This window comes from Canis lupus, chromosome 9, assembly GCF_011100685.1.
Source record: "Canis lupus familiaris isolate Mischka breed German Shepherd chromosome 9, alternate assembly UU_Cfam_GSD_1.0, whole genome shotgun sequence".
Lineage (NCBI taxonomy): Eukaryota > Metazoa > Chordata > Mammalia > Carnivora > Canidae > Canis > Canis lupus.
The window spans coordinates 53585699-53601113 of record NC_049230.1 but is presented as its reverse complement, the minus strand read 5'-3'; the positions used below and the strand labels follow the sequence as shown (position 1 = coordinate 53601113).

General features: G+C 52.0%; 1 protein-coding gene across 6 annotated transcripts in view; it reads left to right on the top strand.

Moving 5' to 3' along the window:
* HMCN2 (hemicentin 2) overlaps positions 1 to 15415 on the top strand; it is a 146912-nt gene that overhangs the window by 119636 nt on the left and 11861 nt on the right. For all 6 annotated transcript variants that reach the window (XM_038549033.1, XM_038549038.1, XM_038549037.1 and 3 more), the window contains exons 80-86: positions 258 to 392; positions 863 to 1053; positions 2001 to 2214; positions 3153 to 3287; positions 4452 to 4642; positions 6303 to 6384; positions 13293 to 13562. In XM_038549033.1, coding sequence (XP_038404961.1) covers positions 258 to 392; positions 863 to 1053; positions 2001 to 2214; positions 3153 to 3287; positions 4452 to 4642; positions 6303 to 6384; positions 13293 to 13562 — 1218 coding nt within the window. The remainder of the gene's footprint in view (positions 1 to 257; positions 393 to 862; positions 1054 to 2000; positions 2215 to 3152; positions 3288 to 4451; positions 4643 to 6302; positions 6385 to 13292; positions 13563 to 15415) is intronic.

Here is a 15415-nt window from a genome sequence, read left to right as displayed (position 1 = left end):
CGCCTGTGCCTGCTTTCCCGGCTGCCCACCGGCCTCAGTTCGCCAGCCAGAGCTGGGTATTCCAGCTGAGCACCACGTGGCGGAGTTGGGGCAGCCTGGCTGGGCCCTGGGTCTCTGTCCCCCACCTCCCATCACCCTGTGGACCACAATGAGTCACTTGCCGCCTGGTCAACCAGAATAGGCCAAGCGGCCCTCCTGTCCTCCTTGGTGGTCCTGCTCTGGCCACCAGTCCCTCGTTTCCTCCCCCGCCAATCCAGGAGTGAACACCCAGATCCTACCCAGCGGACAGCTGCGGATTATCCACGCCAGCCCAGAGGATGCCGGGAACTATTTTTGCCTTGCTCAAAACAGTGCAGGCAGTGCTGTAGGGAAAACACGGCTTGTGGTGCAAGGTGGGCCCGGGGAAGGGGACCGAGGGGACCCCAGAGGGCTAGGGGCTCTGACGCCCCTGCATCCTCCCCTACCCTGGCATGGCTTGTCTTTCAGAAAGGACGGAGGGAAAGGCATCTTTTCCCATTTGTGCCCCGGGTCTGCCTTCAGATAGTACTCGGGGCCCTCTGCCTCCTCTGACCTTTCATCAGACAGTGGTCTGGTCATCCCTCAATTCGTTCTGGCTTATCAGGAACAAAAGCCATTTCCGTCCCTCGAGCCATCGTGTGTGCATGTGTGTGTGTTGGGATCACTCTGTCACCGCTTCACCAAAGTCAGCAGTCCCCCCATTGGGCCAGACCACGGGCAATGGTGGATGACAGAGCTGGTGGAGGAAGGGGCGAGGGGCATGCTGGCTGCCCAGAGCGCTGGAACAGGGGCATCCCACCCGAGCCCAGCCCCAGCCCCCACGTGGGCCTCCATCTCCCCACAGTCCCACCCACGATCAAGACTGGCCTCCCGGATCTGTCCACCACGGAAGGCTCCCATGCCCTCTTGACCTGCTCGGCCAGCGGCAGTCCTGAGCCCACCATCACCTGGGAGAAAGATGGGCTGCCTGTGTCTGGAGCCGAGGGGAAGTTCACCATCCAGCCTTCTGGGGAGCTGCTGGTGAAAAACTTGGAGGTGAGCCTCAGACCCTGAGTGGCAGGAAGGGGTATAACAGTAACAGCAGAAGCGGAAAACGCCTGCTGAGCACCCCCTGCCCCCGCAACCCCCACCTATTTGTTGTGTTGTCTGCTGAGCGCTGTGCAGCTTTTAATCCCAGGAACATGGGGAAGTAGATATTATAATCCCCACGTACAGAAGAAGAAACTGAGGCTCAGAGTGTACCCAGTTTTTCCAGGGCACACTGTTACCAAGAGACAGAACCAAGATTTGAACCTGGACCTCCATGGCTAATTCCTGAGGGAGGGAAGGAGCCCTGGACGGGGCGTGGGGGGTGCATAGAGATGCCTTTGTAACCCCAAACTGCACCTGGTTGTTGTTGGCCATGTGTTGTTGTTCACCTGAGTGCAGGGCGTAGGTGGGAGCCCCCTCCCGAGCCCCGCCAACAGCACTCAGATTCTATCCTTACAGAGAGGCCTCTTTCCAGATGGTTGGGTGGCTGCTTGGTGGGCACACCTGCTGGGGGTGGTGGGGAGAGTCACGAGGTCCCCAGCCCTTGCTGGGAGCAGATGGCACAGTGGTGGTGCATGAGCCCCACTCCGAGGCACCGTGGAACTTCTCAGAGCGTGGCTAAGTCCTCCATGCCAAAGGCACCCAATGCGGGACCTGTCTCAGGGGTGCTGGGAGCATGGATGAGCTGGTGCCAGTGAAGTCCAGACAAGGGGTCCGGCACACAGTGGGTGCTCTCCCGTCGTGCAGTGGGGGCTTAGATTGTGAAGGTGCCGAGCCTTATGGAGGCTGCAGGGAGGCCCGGTGGTGAAGCAGAGCCACTTACTCACTGTGTGACCTCAAGCAAACCCTTCACCTCTCTGGGCTCGGTGCTCCAAGGGAGCCTGCGGGAGAATGGGGCCCTAGGAGCTGGGGGTGGGGGCAGTGCCCGGGCTGACCCCTTCCTCTGCCCGCAGAGCCAGGATGCTGGGACCTACACCTGCACGGCCAAGAACAGTGTGGGCCACGCCCGTCGTCGTGTGCACCTCACTATCCTGGCTCTGCCCGTCTTCACCACCCTGCCTGGGGACAGAAGCCTTCGCCTTGGGGACAGGCTGTGGCTTCGCTGTGCAGCCCGGGGCAGCCCTCCCCCCCGCATTGGCTGGACTGTCAACGACCGGCCAGTCATGGGTCTGGGCCTACTGGGAGCGGGTGGGATGGGGACCTGGGACCCTGGGAGAAGGGCAAACCTGGTGGCAAGACCCAACCCCGTGGAGAGGAAGAGGGTGTCAGTCAGCCTGGTGGGTTCTGGGTCTCCAGACTTGGCCCTGTGTGGAGGGGACAGAGAAAACATGTGTGTGGCTGTATGTGACTGGTCACATGTCAGACCTGGCAAGAAACCACCTGTGAAGAAGACTCAACCCTGAGAACCTCAGGGCCAGGAGGGAGCTTGTGTTCCAACCTAGCAGTACTGCTCCCATTGTGGGCTCTTTGGCAAACCCCCTTCCTGGGGTGTGGTGGAGGCTCTATCCTCCCACCTGGTCCCCAGGTGATGTTTAGAGAGGCACAGGGCATATAGGAGGTGCTCAATAAATGTCTGCCGAACCGATGAATTGCTAAATCCTCTCCATGGCAAAATGATATTTTCAGACACTCCTAAGCCGGAGTCCAGGTGCTATGAGATGTGCTCAGAAGCTCACCTTTGCGCACCTGTGAAGAAGGCTTTGCCCTGACCCCACCATCTCCTGGGGAGGGAGTTTGGGGGAATGATCCAGCCTCCCTGAGCCTAGCTTCTTCATCTTGAGATGGAGATAACAGCAGTGCTGAGGGGGAACTGGTGTGATGCAGGAAATGCATGTTAATAGGCCCCCAAAGACCTGCCTTTGGCCGCACAGCAAGCTCACGGTGTGGACCTGAAAATTAGAGAAGTCTGGTTCTTCACCCCCATCCTCTCACCTGGGCTGTGCCTTCCCTGAATGGGTCTGACTCGGTCAGGCTCCCACCTATGGGAAGAGACACCCGTCTTTGCTAAACACCTGCTGGGTTCCCCAGCCTGAGCTGAGGCTTCAGGGCAGGAGGCTCCCAGTACCTTGCACTCAAAACCCTCTGGGGCATCTCTTTCCTACCAGAGGGTGTGTCTGAGCAGGATGGGGGCAGCACACTGCAGCGAGTGGCAGTCACCAGAGAGGACAGCGGCACCTACGTCTGCTGGGCCGAGAACAGAGTGGGCCGCGTGCAGGCAGTCAGCTTCGTCCAAGTGAAGGGTAGGGCGTGAGCCTGTGGCCTTTCTTGAGACCTCCACGAAACCCAATCCTTTGGTTTTTCTAAAAAATGGACCTCCTGACCCCTAGTAATCCCCACATTGACTGTGCCTTCGGATCCCCTGGTGGACTTTAGAGAATGCTGCGGCTCAACTCCACCCCTGACTGAAAACCGGCCTCTCTGGGCTGAAGCCCCAGCATCAGTATTTCTTACGTTCCCCAGATGACTGGGCTGCAGATAGAGTGAGATCTGACCCACTGGCCTGCAGCACCCCCCTCGGCTGCATGGTGCCCATGTAGGAGGAGGGCTGGGGGGTGGAGGTGCCCTGGCAGAAAAATGCCTGAAGCTTGCCAGCCTACCAGTTGTCCCCCCTCGGCCCTGCATGGTCAAGAAGCAGCATGGTAACCCTCCAGGAGGCCATGACTCAGTTGGCTGCATTAGAGGGCAAGAGCAGCCCAGGGCACCAGGACACAGCTGTGGCTGGTGTGAACCTTGGGAAACCAGCAAGCATGGAAACTGACACCCAGCATCCAAGTGTGGTTTCAGATTAGCGTGGGGCACCTGCCTGGCACAGTCAGCTAAGCATCCGATGCTTGATTTTGGCTCAGGTCGTGATCTTGTGGGTGGTAGTATCACGCTCCACACTCAGCACAGTCTGCTTGAGATGCTCTCTTCCTCTCTCTCCGCCTACTTCTGCCCCTCCCCCTCACTCATGCGCTCTAAATCAATTAATTAACCAATTAGTTAACTATTTTTTAAAAAAGATTTGCATGAAGTGAGGATCAGGGATGTCTTAGTGTTGCTGTGTCCAACCAAGGTGTCCTAGTGGTTATGTAGTCTTTGTTTCCCAAAGTCCCCGGCAGGTACTCTGCAGCTGGGATAACCCGTCGACTAGAGCAAGTGTATGACACTCAGAACCCTGCTTTTATGCCTGTGCCTGTCGCAGGCATCACTAATTGATTGCAGCACTATCCCACTCAGTTTCAAATCCGTGTTCCTGGCAGTCTGGTTCACTTGCCCCATGACATGGAAGTTGTCTGCCATCCTTGATGCGTGACCATCCAGTCATGCTGGGCCAGCAGGAGCTTCTGGGGATGGGTTTATGGGAGAGGCTGAGCCTGAGGACACCTCCTTTCTGATACTTTGTCTGACATTACCTGGTGCAGAAGCCCCGGTGCTGCAAGGGGAGGCCTTCTCCTACCTGGTAGAGCCTGTGGGGAGCAGCGTCCAGCTAGATTGCGTGGTCCATGGAGTCCCAGCACCTGACATCCGTTGGATCAAAGATGGCCTTCCTTTCCGAGGCAGCCGCCTCCGGCACCGGCTACAGAATGGCTCACTGAGCATCCGCAGGACAGAGGCAAGGCAGGACCCTGTGGCTTGGGGTGGGGACAGCCCACAGCCTTTTCTGATGGCCTAGGAGGGTTCTTTAGGTTTCCGTTGTCCACTACAGTCTACAAAGCACCTTCCTTTGTAGACTGTACAAAGGTCCTTCCTTCCAGGACCCAGATTCTCCCCACCACTATGTCAAGTGACACCCAGCCAGTGAATTTTCTTTAGGTTTCCGTTGTCCACTACAGTCTACAAAGCACCTTCCTTTGTAGACTGTACAAAGGTCCTTCCTTCCAGGACCCAGGTTCTCCCCACCACTATGTCAAGTGACACCCAGCCAGTGAATTTTCTCTGTGCCTCAGTCACTCTAGCCATTCAGTGGGGCTGGTAGTTGTTTCTACCTCATAGATTTATAGTAAGAAATCAGTGAGATGACCCATGCCAGGTATTTAAGAGTGACTGGCCCCTGGGTGATACCAATAAATGTTTTTATTAATGACCCCATGCTGCAGAGTAGACAGGTAAGAGTGCCCCATTTTACAGATGAAGACACTGAGGCTCAGAGAAGCCCATGACCAGTGAGTGCCCAAGGCAGGATCCCCTCCCAGCTCTCCTGACTCCTGCTCCGTGCTCTTTCCAAAGCCTTGAGCCCTGGGGCAGCCCCACACTCCTTCCCTTCTGAGTCCCAAGTCCCAGGGGTCTTGCAGAAATCCACAATCCTGTCCTGTCAGGCATTTCTTAGGGGCCCTTGCTGTTGCCCACTACTGTTACCCGAGTCTCCACCACAGGCCAGGCACTGGTAGATCCTTTTGCTTTAACGAGCATGATTTCCTGCCCAATCCTAGCAGCTCTGATCCCCATTTTAGCAATGAGGAGAGGGTACATTCCAAAGACGTGGTGGTGTACTAGTAACGAGTCTAGAACAGTCACCATTGGAGCCGGATTTGGCCCTATGCTGATCTGACCCCCAAATCTCCACTCTGACCTGCATGCTGTGATGCCTCTGTAGTTCTTTGGGAGCAGCCTTCTGGGTGTGGACGGTGGTCTCAGGCTGTCCCCCAGCTTCCACTCCTGGTAATGCTGCTGCTCTGGAGTGAATCTGAGCTGTGTTCTCATTGGGCTTCCTCACAGGGCCGTGGCGGGGGGGGGGGGGGGGGGGGCATCCTGTAGACAAGCTTCCCTCTCACTAAACTGGGAAAACACTGCACACCATCTCTCCTCTGGAAGGTTCCCAGCCCACACCTGCACAAGAATAGCCCCAAGGAATCCTGCAGCCAGAGTGGGTGGTTCGCTGACTCAGTGTTTCCCAAACTTACTTCACCGGGGAACCCTTTTTTCAAGGAATCCCTAGCAGTGCACCGCAGAGTGATAATACTTCATTGTACCCAGTTTGGAAGAGGGGGCTCTAAATCATGCTGTTGCAGCATGGGCCTCCACTGAGGGCAACAAATCCATGCTCTTCATCACCACTGCCCCACATTCTAGGTGTGAAAGGGGCTGGATTCTCTTTGGATGTCTATACACAGGAGGCCACGGAGGCTCTTCTGATGGACTCCACGAGCCCCCAGCTGGTTTGTGCTCTAAGCTCTTCTTAGACGGTCTTACTCCAGTCCCCTGTGTCCATGCTCTGCTGTCCCCATCACTCTGCATTCCCAAACACCACGCTCCCCTCCCATGACCCCCTGCAGATGGATGACGCCGGCCAATACCAGTGCCTCGCAGAGAATGAGATGGGCGCGGTGGAGAAAGTGGTGATCCTCGTGCTACAAAGTGAGTCTCGGCCTCCCCTTCACCTGGGCCCTGGGTGGGGACAGTGCAAGGTGGGCACTGGGGGCTCGGGGGGGCAGCTATGCTGAGGTTGGGGTGGTGCATCCCAGGCTGTCTGATCACAATGGAGGCAGAGAGGCAGGGCCAGCGACTCGGAATTCCCCGACAAATATTCGTTGAGAGCACACAATTGGAGTCCTATGAAATGGCTGCCCAGTTATAGAATGGAAGGCAGAGTCAGGGCTAATGAAGGTCCAGGGACCCCACAGCCAGGCCTGGGCAGGGGACCCATTTATTCAAACTCACAACCGTCAACAAGGTCCATCTGGACCTCAAAGTAACCTTGTGAAATTGTCTAAGTAGGGATTTTTAATAAAACTTTTTATTGAAGATTAACACACATAGGGAGAACAGATGTTACAAGGGTACAGCTCAATGAATGTTCTTTTTTAATCATTCATCTATTTATTTGTTTATTTTGAGAGAGAGGAGAGTGCAGGCAGGGAGGGGCGGAGGGAGAGGAAAAAGAGAATCTTAAGCAGACTCCGTGCCCAGTGCAAAGCCACGGGGCTCGATCTCATGACCCTGAGATCATGACCTGAGCCAAAATCAAGAATCGGATGCTTAATTGACTGAGCGACCCGGGCACCCCTCCATGAATTTTCATAACATGAACCCACCAAGTTAGCCTGCACCCAGAGCAGATATAGAAGAATGGAACACTACCAGCTCCCAGGCACTTCCATCATCCTATCATACCCCTTTCCGGTCAATGCCCTCTAGAGGCCTCAGGTAATCCCTATCCAGAGTTTTGCCTTTAAAAAGAAACAAACGAAACCCAGCTTGAAGCGCGGCTCAGTCAGTAGAGCATGTGACTCAAACTCAGGGTCATGAGTTCGAGCCCCATGTTAGGCATAGAGATTACATTTAAAAAACAGCTTTATTAAAATATATACCACAAAATTCACCCATTCATACAGAGGGATATTATTCACCCTTTAAAAAGAAGGAAATCCTGATACCTGCTACAATAGGAATAAAACTTGAGGACGTCAAGTGAAATGGGGCAGTCACCAAAACACAAACATCGCATGGCTCCAGTTATATGGGATATCTAGAGTTGTCAGAGTCATAGAAACAGAAAGCAGAGTGGGGTGGACAATGGGGAGATGTGCTTGAATGGATCTAGGGTTTCCGTTTTGCAAGATGGAAGGGTCCCGGAGATGGATGGTAGTGAGGGTTGCACAGCAGTGTGAACCTGCTCCACGCCACTCAATCGTATGCTTCAAAATGCATAAGGTGGTAAACTTTATATGTTTTCTACCACACTCTTTAAAAGTGAAAAAAGTCACCCATTATAAGTCTGCAGTTAACGATTCTCAGTCAATTTAGAGCATTGTCCATCCATCTGCACGATCCATTTCTGGGCTGGGTTTCATCACTCCCAGGGGCTCCCGCTGCCCAGCTGCTCCCACCCCCAGCTCCAGACAATGGCCGGCCCACCTGCCTTCCACCTCTGCAGGCTCGCCTTTCTGGAATTCTCATCTAAATAGAATCCTGTATAGTCTTCAGTTCTGAGTTCTTTCACTCATTAATGTCTTGGAAGTTCATCCATATCATAGCACATATTGGTGCTTCATTCCATTTTATTGCTGCACGGTACCCATTCACATTTTCTAGACATTTAGGTGGTTTCTGATTTGTGGCTATTATGAATAAAGTGGCTGTGAACATCAGCATGCAAGTCTTCGTGTGATATTGTCCTGCTCTGTCCGGGTAAGATTCCAAGGAGTACCTTGCTTGGTCTAGCTGACTTTTCAAGAACCCACCAACCTGGCTATACTATTCTCCTTTTCTAGCAGTGTCTAAGGCTTCGGTTCCTCTACATTCTTGCCAACACTCCATGTCTGCCTTTTTTTTATTCAGCCATCCGGTGGGTGCTGACTAGTATCTCACTAAGGTTTTAATTGGCATTCCGCTAATCACTAATGATAATTGAGCATCTTTGTGTGTGTGTACGGCCTATTCATATGTCTGCTCTGGATAAGTGTTTTTCTGATGTTTTTTTCATTTTACAATTGGGTGGTTTGTCTTATGAATGAGCTCTAAGGTTTTTTATGTCATCTGGATACAAGTCCTTTATCAGATACGTGATTTACAGATATTTCCCTCCATTCTGTGGTTTCTCTCTGCATTTTCCTATCGATGCCTTGGAAGAGCCAAAGCCTTAAAATCTGACAAAGTCCAAATTTATCAATTTTGTATTTTATAGACTGTGGTTTTGGTATTGTATCTAAAAAAAATCTTTGTCCAGCCTAAGGTCACATTCTCTCCTATAATGTTGACAGTTTTCGTTTTTGCATGGAAGTCAGTTATCCACTTCGAGTTAATTTTTGTGTGAAATAAGGATCTAAATTCTTTTTTTCTTCTTCTTTTTTTTTTTTTTTTTGCATATGGATATCCAATTGCTCTGTACCATTTAGTTAGATCTTAATTTCCTCAGTGATGTTCTATAGTTCACAGGTCTTATACCTCTTTTGTTACGTTAATTGCTAAGTATTTTGTTATTTTTGATGCCATCGTGGGTGGAATTATTTTCTTCATTTGATTTTTGGAATTTACATTGCTAATATACAAGAATCCAATTGATTTTTGTATCTGACTCTTAAAACCTTGCTAAATTCATTATTGATTCCTGGTCGTTTTTGCTAGATTCCTTAAGAGCTTCTGTGTATAGGACTTTCTACACATCATCTATGAGGAGAGACAGTTTTACCTCTTCCTTGCCTCTCTGGATATCTTTCATTTCTTTGCATTGCTGCTTTGCATTGGTTGAACCCTCTGATACAGGAAGTGGAGAGAGCAGATGGCCTTGCCTTGTTCCTAGCTGTAGGCAGGGAGCATTCAATCTTACACCGTTGAGTGTGATGGCAGCTGTGGGGTTTTGTAGGTGGCTTTTTATCAGGTGGAGGAAGTTTTATTTTATACGTAGTTTGTTGAAAATTTTTGTCATGGACTGCAGGGGGCAGAGTGGGGGGTTCTGGTTCCAGACAAGATGGTGTAGACGCACTTCTCTCCATTCCTCCTGCTGCGTACGGCTGAACACCTTGGACTTTACATAGAGGACAAACATTGATTCTGAAAGACAGAGAAAAAAAGATTAACTGAGGATCTTGGGACCTGTGGAGTGACATCCTGGGCAGGATGCTTGAGAAGTCAACAACCTGGAACTGCCAAGGGTCTTTCACACACATATACAAAGAGCCCTGACAAAAGCCTGCTCCTCTTGCTAAAGGACCAGGAAAGGAACAACACAGCAAGATGGAAAGCTTTTCAATAATGACCGCCCTACTCCAACCAAACATCGTGAAAAAAACTATACCCCCCCCAAGCCCTATCAATGAAGACCAAGTGGGTGGGGAGCCTGCACTTCACCCTTGCCCCCTATCCCGGGCATCCCTACATCCCTCCTGGGGGGGGGTGACATTAGATGAGGCCAAGTGAGGGGCAATACAGGTGTTTCCCCCAGCCAGAGTGACATCGGCAGAGAGAAGTGGGAACCCTGAACTCCCATGCCTGTCCACCAGTAGTGGAACACCTGTTCTGGGGTGCCCACGGAAGCCAGCTAGGGAAGCTAGATTTCTGCCCTCATCTGGCAGCAATGAGGCAGCACCTCCTTTCCCTTGGCAGCAGCAGAGAAGGCCTGCTAGGATGGAAGATTGACATAAGAACCAGAGGCTTGTCATACTCAAAGTGTCTGGGAAGCAGTTGAAACTCACTCGTCTTACCAGTAACGAGGAAAATCACAACTTGAATGAGAAGAGCTGATCCACTAGATACCAATAGATGTTGGAATATTCTGACAAGGATTTAAAAATAAGTGTCATTAAGAATGCCTGGAAACATTAGAAATGCTTGACACACGACAGCATGAATAGGAGCTACAAAGAACCAAAGGGAAGATTTAGGACTTTATTGATAATAAAATGAAAACTTCCATGGACAGGCATAACAGCAGTATGAACAGGACAGAGGGAAGAATCGGTCACTTTGAAGATGTAACAATAGAATTTACCTCGTCTGAACAACAGAGAGAAAACAGACCCAAAAGAAACAAGAAGCGAAGCTTCAGACCCATGTGGGTACCTTGGAAGAGCAAGAGCGTTAAAATTTGATGAAGTCCAAATTTATTGATTTTGTATTTTATAGACTGTGGGTTTGGTATTGTATCTAAAAAAAAAAAAATGTTGCCAGCTAAGGTCACATCCTCTCCTATAAGGTTGTCACTTTTCATTTTTACATGGGACACACGTGGGATTAAAGCTGAACTCGCACATGGTGGCATCAGAGTCCCAGAGAGAAAGGAGAGATGGGTGAGGAGTATTCAAAGAAGCTGCATCACAGCCAAACTTGCCAAAAATTAAGGGTGAAGAAAGTAAGACTCCATCCTCCTCCATCAGTGCCTTTGCGTGTGGCCATGGAGTGATTCAGAGCTCAGGCAGCTATGGGGTGGGCCTTGGCTTTGACTCTTGCAGGCCCCCAACCCCATCCCAGCCCAGATTCCCGCACGGGTGCACATGGTCCACGGCAGTCAGGGATGTGTGGAGAGCTGATCTGGCCTTTCCACGGCTCCCCCATTTCCAGGCTCTTCTCATTAAGCTTCCAGCTGGTCCCCTGGCTTCCTCAGGCCAGCAGAAGTGCCAGTTCCCGGGCAGCCCAGGTGGCGCAGCGGTTTGGCACCGCCTTCCGCCCAGGGCGTGATCCTGGGGACCCAGGATCGAGACCCACATCGGGCTCCCTGCATGAAGCCTGCTTCTCCCTCTGCCTGTGTCTCTGCCTCTCTGTGTCTCTCATGCATAAAATAAAACTTTAAAAAAAAAAAAAAAAGAAGTGCCAGTTCCCCATTTGCTTCCTGCCAGCTCTGACCCAACCCCCAACAACACCCCAGTGTCTCAGGATATGCCGGCATCCTTGTCTGCAAATCAAGCCGATTCCTTGGGATAGCAAGAGCTGTAGGGTTCAAAGCCAGCCGCATACCCCCACCCAAGCAAAACCACTCTGACGACCAAGGTGGACTGAGGATGGGAGATGAGAGCAGCCCCAGGCCAGCCACCCCCACTGTTCTTGCCTGAAGTTCTAGAAGCTTCTTGTGGATAAATGATTCTCAATTTGTTGTTTGGTTTTCATGGACTTCTAGGGCCCTGATAGAGTTTGGCTTGGATACTTTTGTCAAGTGTTGTATTTGGCTTTTGGGGGAGCAGACTTGCTGACTTCTTCTCACGGCTATGGCCAGCATCGTGTTCTTGTTATTTCTGACCTTTATTTAAGTGAAACCATTTCATAGGTGCTCTTGTGTCAGGCTTCTTGTGCACAACACCGTGTGTGAGGTGTGAGATTGCACGTGGAGGGCGTTCATCCACTCTCGTTGCTGTATGGTTTGCCACTACGTGGATGGCCATGGTGTGTGTGCTCCACTCCACTCTGGGGCACTTATGAGTAGCGCCGCTTCGGGATTCTAACACATGGCTTTGGCAGACACACTTACACATTCCTGTTTCGGCCTGGATCCAGGAGGGGCTGCGACATACAGCAGGCGTATGTTCCACTTTAGGAGACACGCGCTGTGGCAGGCTGATAAGTGGCTCCCACAGACATGACCATGTCCTCGTCTCTGGAACCTGTGAATGTGATCTTATTTGGAAAAAGGACCTTTGTGGATATGATGAAGGATCTGAAGATGAGGTTGCCTTGGATTGTCTTGGTGGGCCCTAAATGTTACCACAAGTGCTTTTATAACAGAGAGGCATATAACTCATATATGGGGGGAGGAAGAGGAGGAGAAGGGGAGGAAGAAGAAGAGGAAGAGGAGGAGGAGGAAGAGGAAGGGAAGAGGATGAAGAGGAGGAAGACGAGGAGGAGGAGGAAGAGAAGGAGAAAGGGGAGGAGGAGGAGGGAGGGAAGAGGAGGAGGAGAAGGGAGAAGAAGAGGAGGGAGAGGGAAAGATGGAAGCAGAGACTGGAGGCACTGGGCCTCAAGCTGGGGAATGCTAGAAGCTACCAGAAGCCAGAAGAGGCAAGAAGCAGATTCTGCCCCGGAGCCTCCGAAGGAAGCGGGATCTGTGAAGCAACGGGTTTGGGCCCCTGGCCTCCCAAGCTGGGGGACAGTAGACTGTTCCTGCTTTAAGCCGCTGCATTTGTGGCCGTCTGTTAGGGCGGCTGTGGGACCTGGTGGCCACAGGGTCGCACCCACTGGCACATGCCATTTGCTGCCCCCTCCTCCCAGCCGCTCTGGAGGGTCTGTGGGAGGGTGGACAGGGATTGCCATTTTCCAGATGAGAAGACTGAGGGTCAGGGAGCCACGTGGTGAGACTCACCCACAGCAGGTGACGGGCCCCGTCTCCTGTCCGGCACCAAGGGGCGGCTCCACGTTGGAAACATCCCTGTAATAGATCCAAACAACGGGACACCAAGGTGGGCACTAAAAACGAATATTTCATGTCACCGCAAGGCACTTAGGATTTATCGCGGGGATAGAAAGGAAGGAAGCAAGCAAACAGCTGTGAGCAATACAGTCATATTCTGGGAAACAGAGTCTCGAAAGAAATATTGTTAGAACCGTAGTTGGATGTGATGATCACTTGTGATTTTTTTTAAGATTTTATTTATTTATTCATGAGAGACACAGAGAGAGGAAGAGACACAAGACACAAGAGTTCCAATGCGGAACTCGATCCCAGGACCCCGGGATCATGCCCTGAGCCAAGGGCAGACACTCAACCGCTGAGCCACCCAGGTGCCCCCACTTGTGATTAATTTTCCCCTTTCTACCTCTGCATTTTCTAACCAGTCTGAATGAATAATTGTATAAAAATAATAAAACGATCTCTAAAGCTGCCCTGGGCTCCCTGACAGGTGCCCCGGTGTTCAGCGTGAAGCCCCAGGACGTGACCGTGAGGCCCAGGGAGGACGTGGCCCTGCAGTGCCAGGCCTCAGGAGAGCCGGCGCCCACGGTGGAGTGGCTGCGAGCGGGCCAACCCTTGCGGGCCAGCCAGCGGCTCAGGACCCTGCCCGACGGAAGCCTGTGGCTGCAGCGAGTGGAGGCTGGGGACGCGGGCACATATGAGTGTGTCGCTCACAACCTCCTGGGCTCCACCACAGCCCGGGCCATCCTGGCCGTGAGAGGTATGGGGCGTCCCCGCTCAGACCCTGGAGGACGGACGGAGGCGCGATCTCCTGCTCCGGTGGGGATTTGTGTGTTGGTGGGGGGACGTGGCCCCCCTGCCCTGCCGAGCACCCCGACTCTTCCCTTTGCTTAGAGTCACAAACTTAGGGGGAACCTGCCGGTGGGGACTTATGGGTCATCTCAGCTACCCTGCTCTTTACAGTTGGGAAAACTGAGGCTCCAGGGGGCTGTTTGCCACTCATACTGGACAGGAACCGTGCCTTTCTGGCTTACTTGGCACAGACGTGTGTCCTCTTTTTGGATATTTCCCAATTCCGTGAAGTAGGCAGAATAAAACGAGGACCTTCATGGGCCCTGCTTTGGGGGTTGCCGTGTAATGAGGCCGTGGTAGGGAGGTGGTAACAGACACTGCTTTCGGGTGTTAGCGACACCTGCCATCTCTGGCCTCCCCATTCAGCTCCCTTGTGCCTGAGGCCAGAGCCAGCTTCAAAATAGAGAAAAGGATTATCCTGAGAAACCACAGTAAAATGACTCAGGCCACACAATGGAAAGTCCCCAAATATTATTTCTGAAGGTCATTTCTGTGTCTCGGAAGCAAATACTCCGTACTTGTGGCTTCGCATTTCCATCCCTGGCCATAGCAGCTGTCGCTAATCTACCGCCGCACACAGTGCTCCATGTCCCCATAGAACACTTCTCCAGGTGGCTCCCCCTAAACTAACTGGTCTTGGGACTTGACACTTTGGCCCTTGCAAAGCCACTCAAAATCCATTGCCATCCCACTGTGGGTCCCTTTCTGTTCCCTGGTCCCCTCATCTCCTGCAGACAGGGACAGAACGCCACGACACACAGCTCCAGAAATCCAGTGGTTCTCTGACACCCAGCCATGGACGCTGTCTTGGGGGCGGCTTGAGGTCTGAGCAGACCCTCCCTTTATTTCAGAGCTTGGTCCCAGTCCTTATGCTCTTCTGTTCGGAAGCCCCCACCCCAAACCACAGAGCTCTGCACATGGCCTCAGGATGAGTTTCCTGGGGCTGTCAGAGAATAGTCCTATAGGCTGGGTGGCTTCACAGAAATGTATTGTCTCTTTATTCTGGAGGCCAGAAATCTAAGATCAGGGCATCGGCAGGGTTGGTTCCCTCTAAGGTCTGTGATCGAGGGTCCACTCCATGCCCCTACCCCAGCTTCTGGTGGTTTGCTGGCGACCTCTGGCGCTCCTTGGCTCATAGAAGCATCACTCAAATCTCTGCCTACAAGTCCCCATGGCATTTCTCCTGGGGACGTGCCTGTCTGTAAATTTCCCCTTCACATAAGGATACCAGTTAATAGGTTAGGGCCCACCCTAATGACCTTATGTTACCTTGATCACCTCTGTCCAGACTCTGTCTTCAAATAAGGTCACATCCTCAGGTCTGGGGGTTAGGACTTTTACACATCTTTTTAAGGGGGCATAATTCAACTCATAACAGCCTCCTTGCTTTTTAAATGGAAACAACCATTTTTAAAGTCTCCTCTATGCTCATTATAGGAAGACCAGATCATTTAGGAAAAAATCTATGAAGAAAAAATGAATTACCAATTTTCTCACCTTCAATGACCAGAAATAGCTTTATGCCATCACTTGGGGTATACCCCTCTACACTTTTTCCCCCAAATATAAAGAGAGGCTTTTTTCCTTTTTTAAAAAAGTTATTATTTTATTCACGAGAGGCACAGAGAGAGAGAGAGAGGGAGAGAGGCAGAGACACAGGCAGAGGGAGAGGCAGGCTCCACGCAAGGAGCCTGGCGCAGGACTCGATCCCGGGTCTCCAGGATCTCAGGCCCTGGGCTGAAGGCGGCACTAAACCGCTGA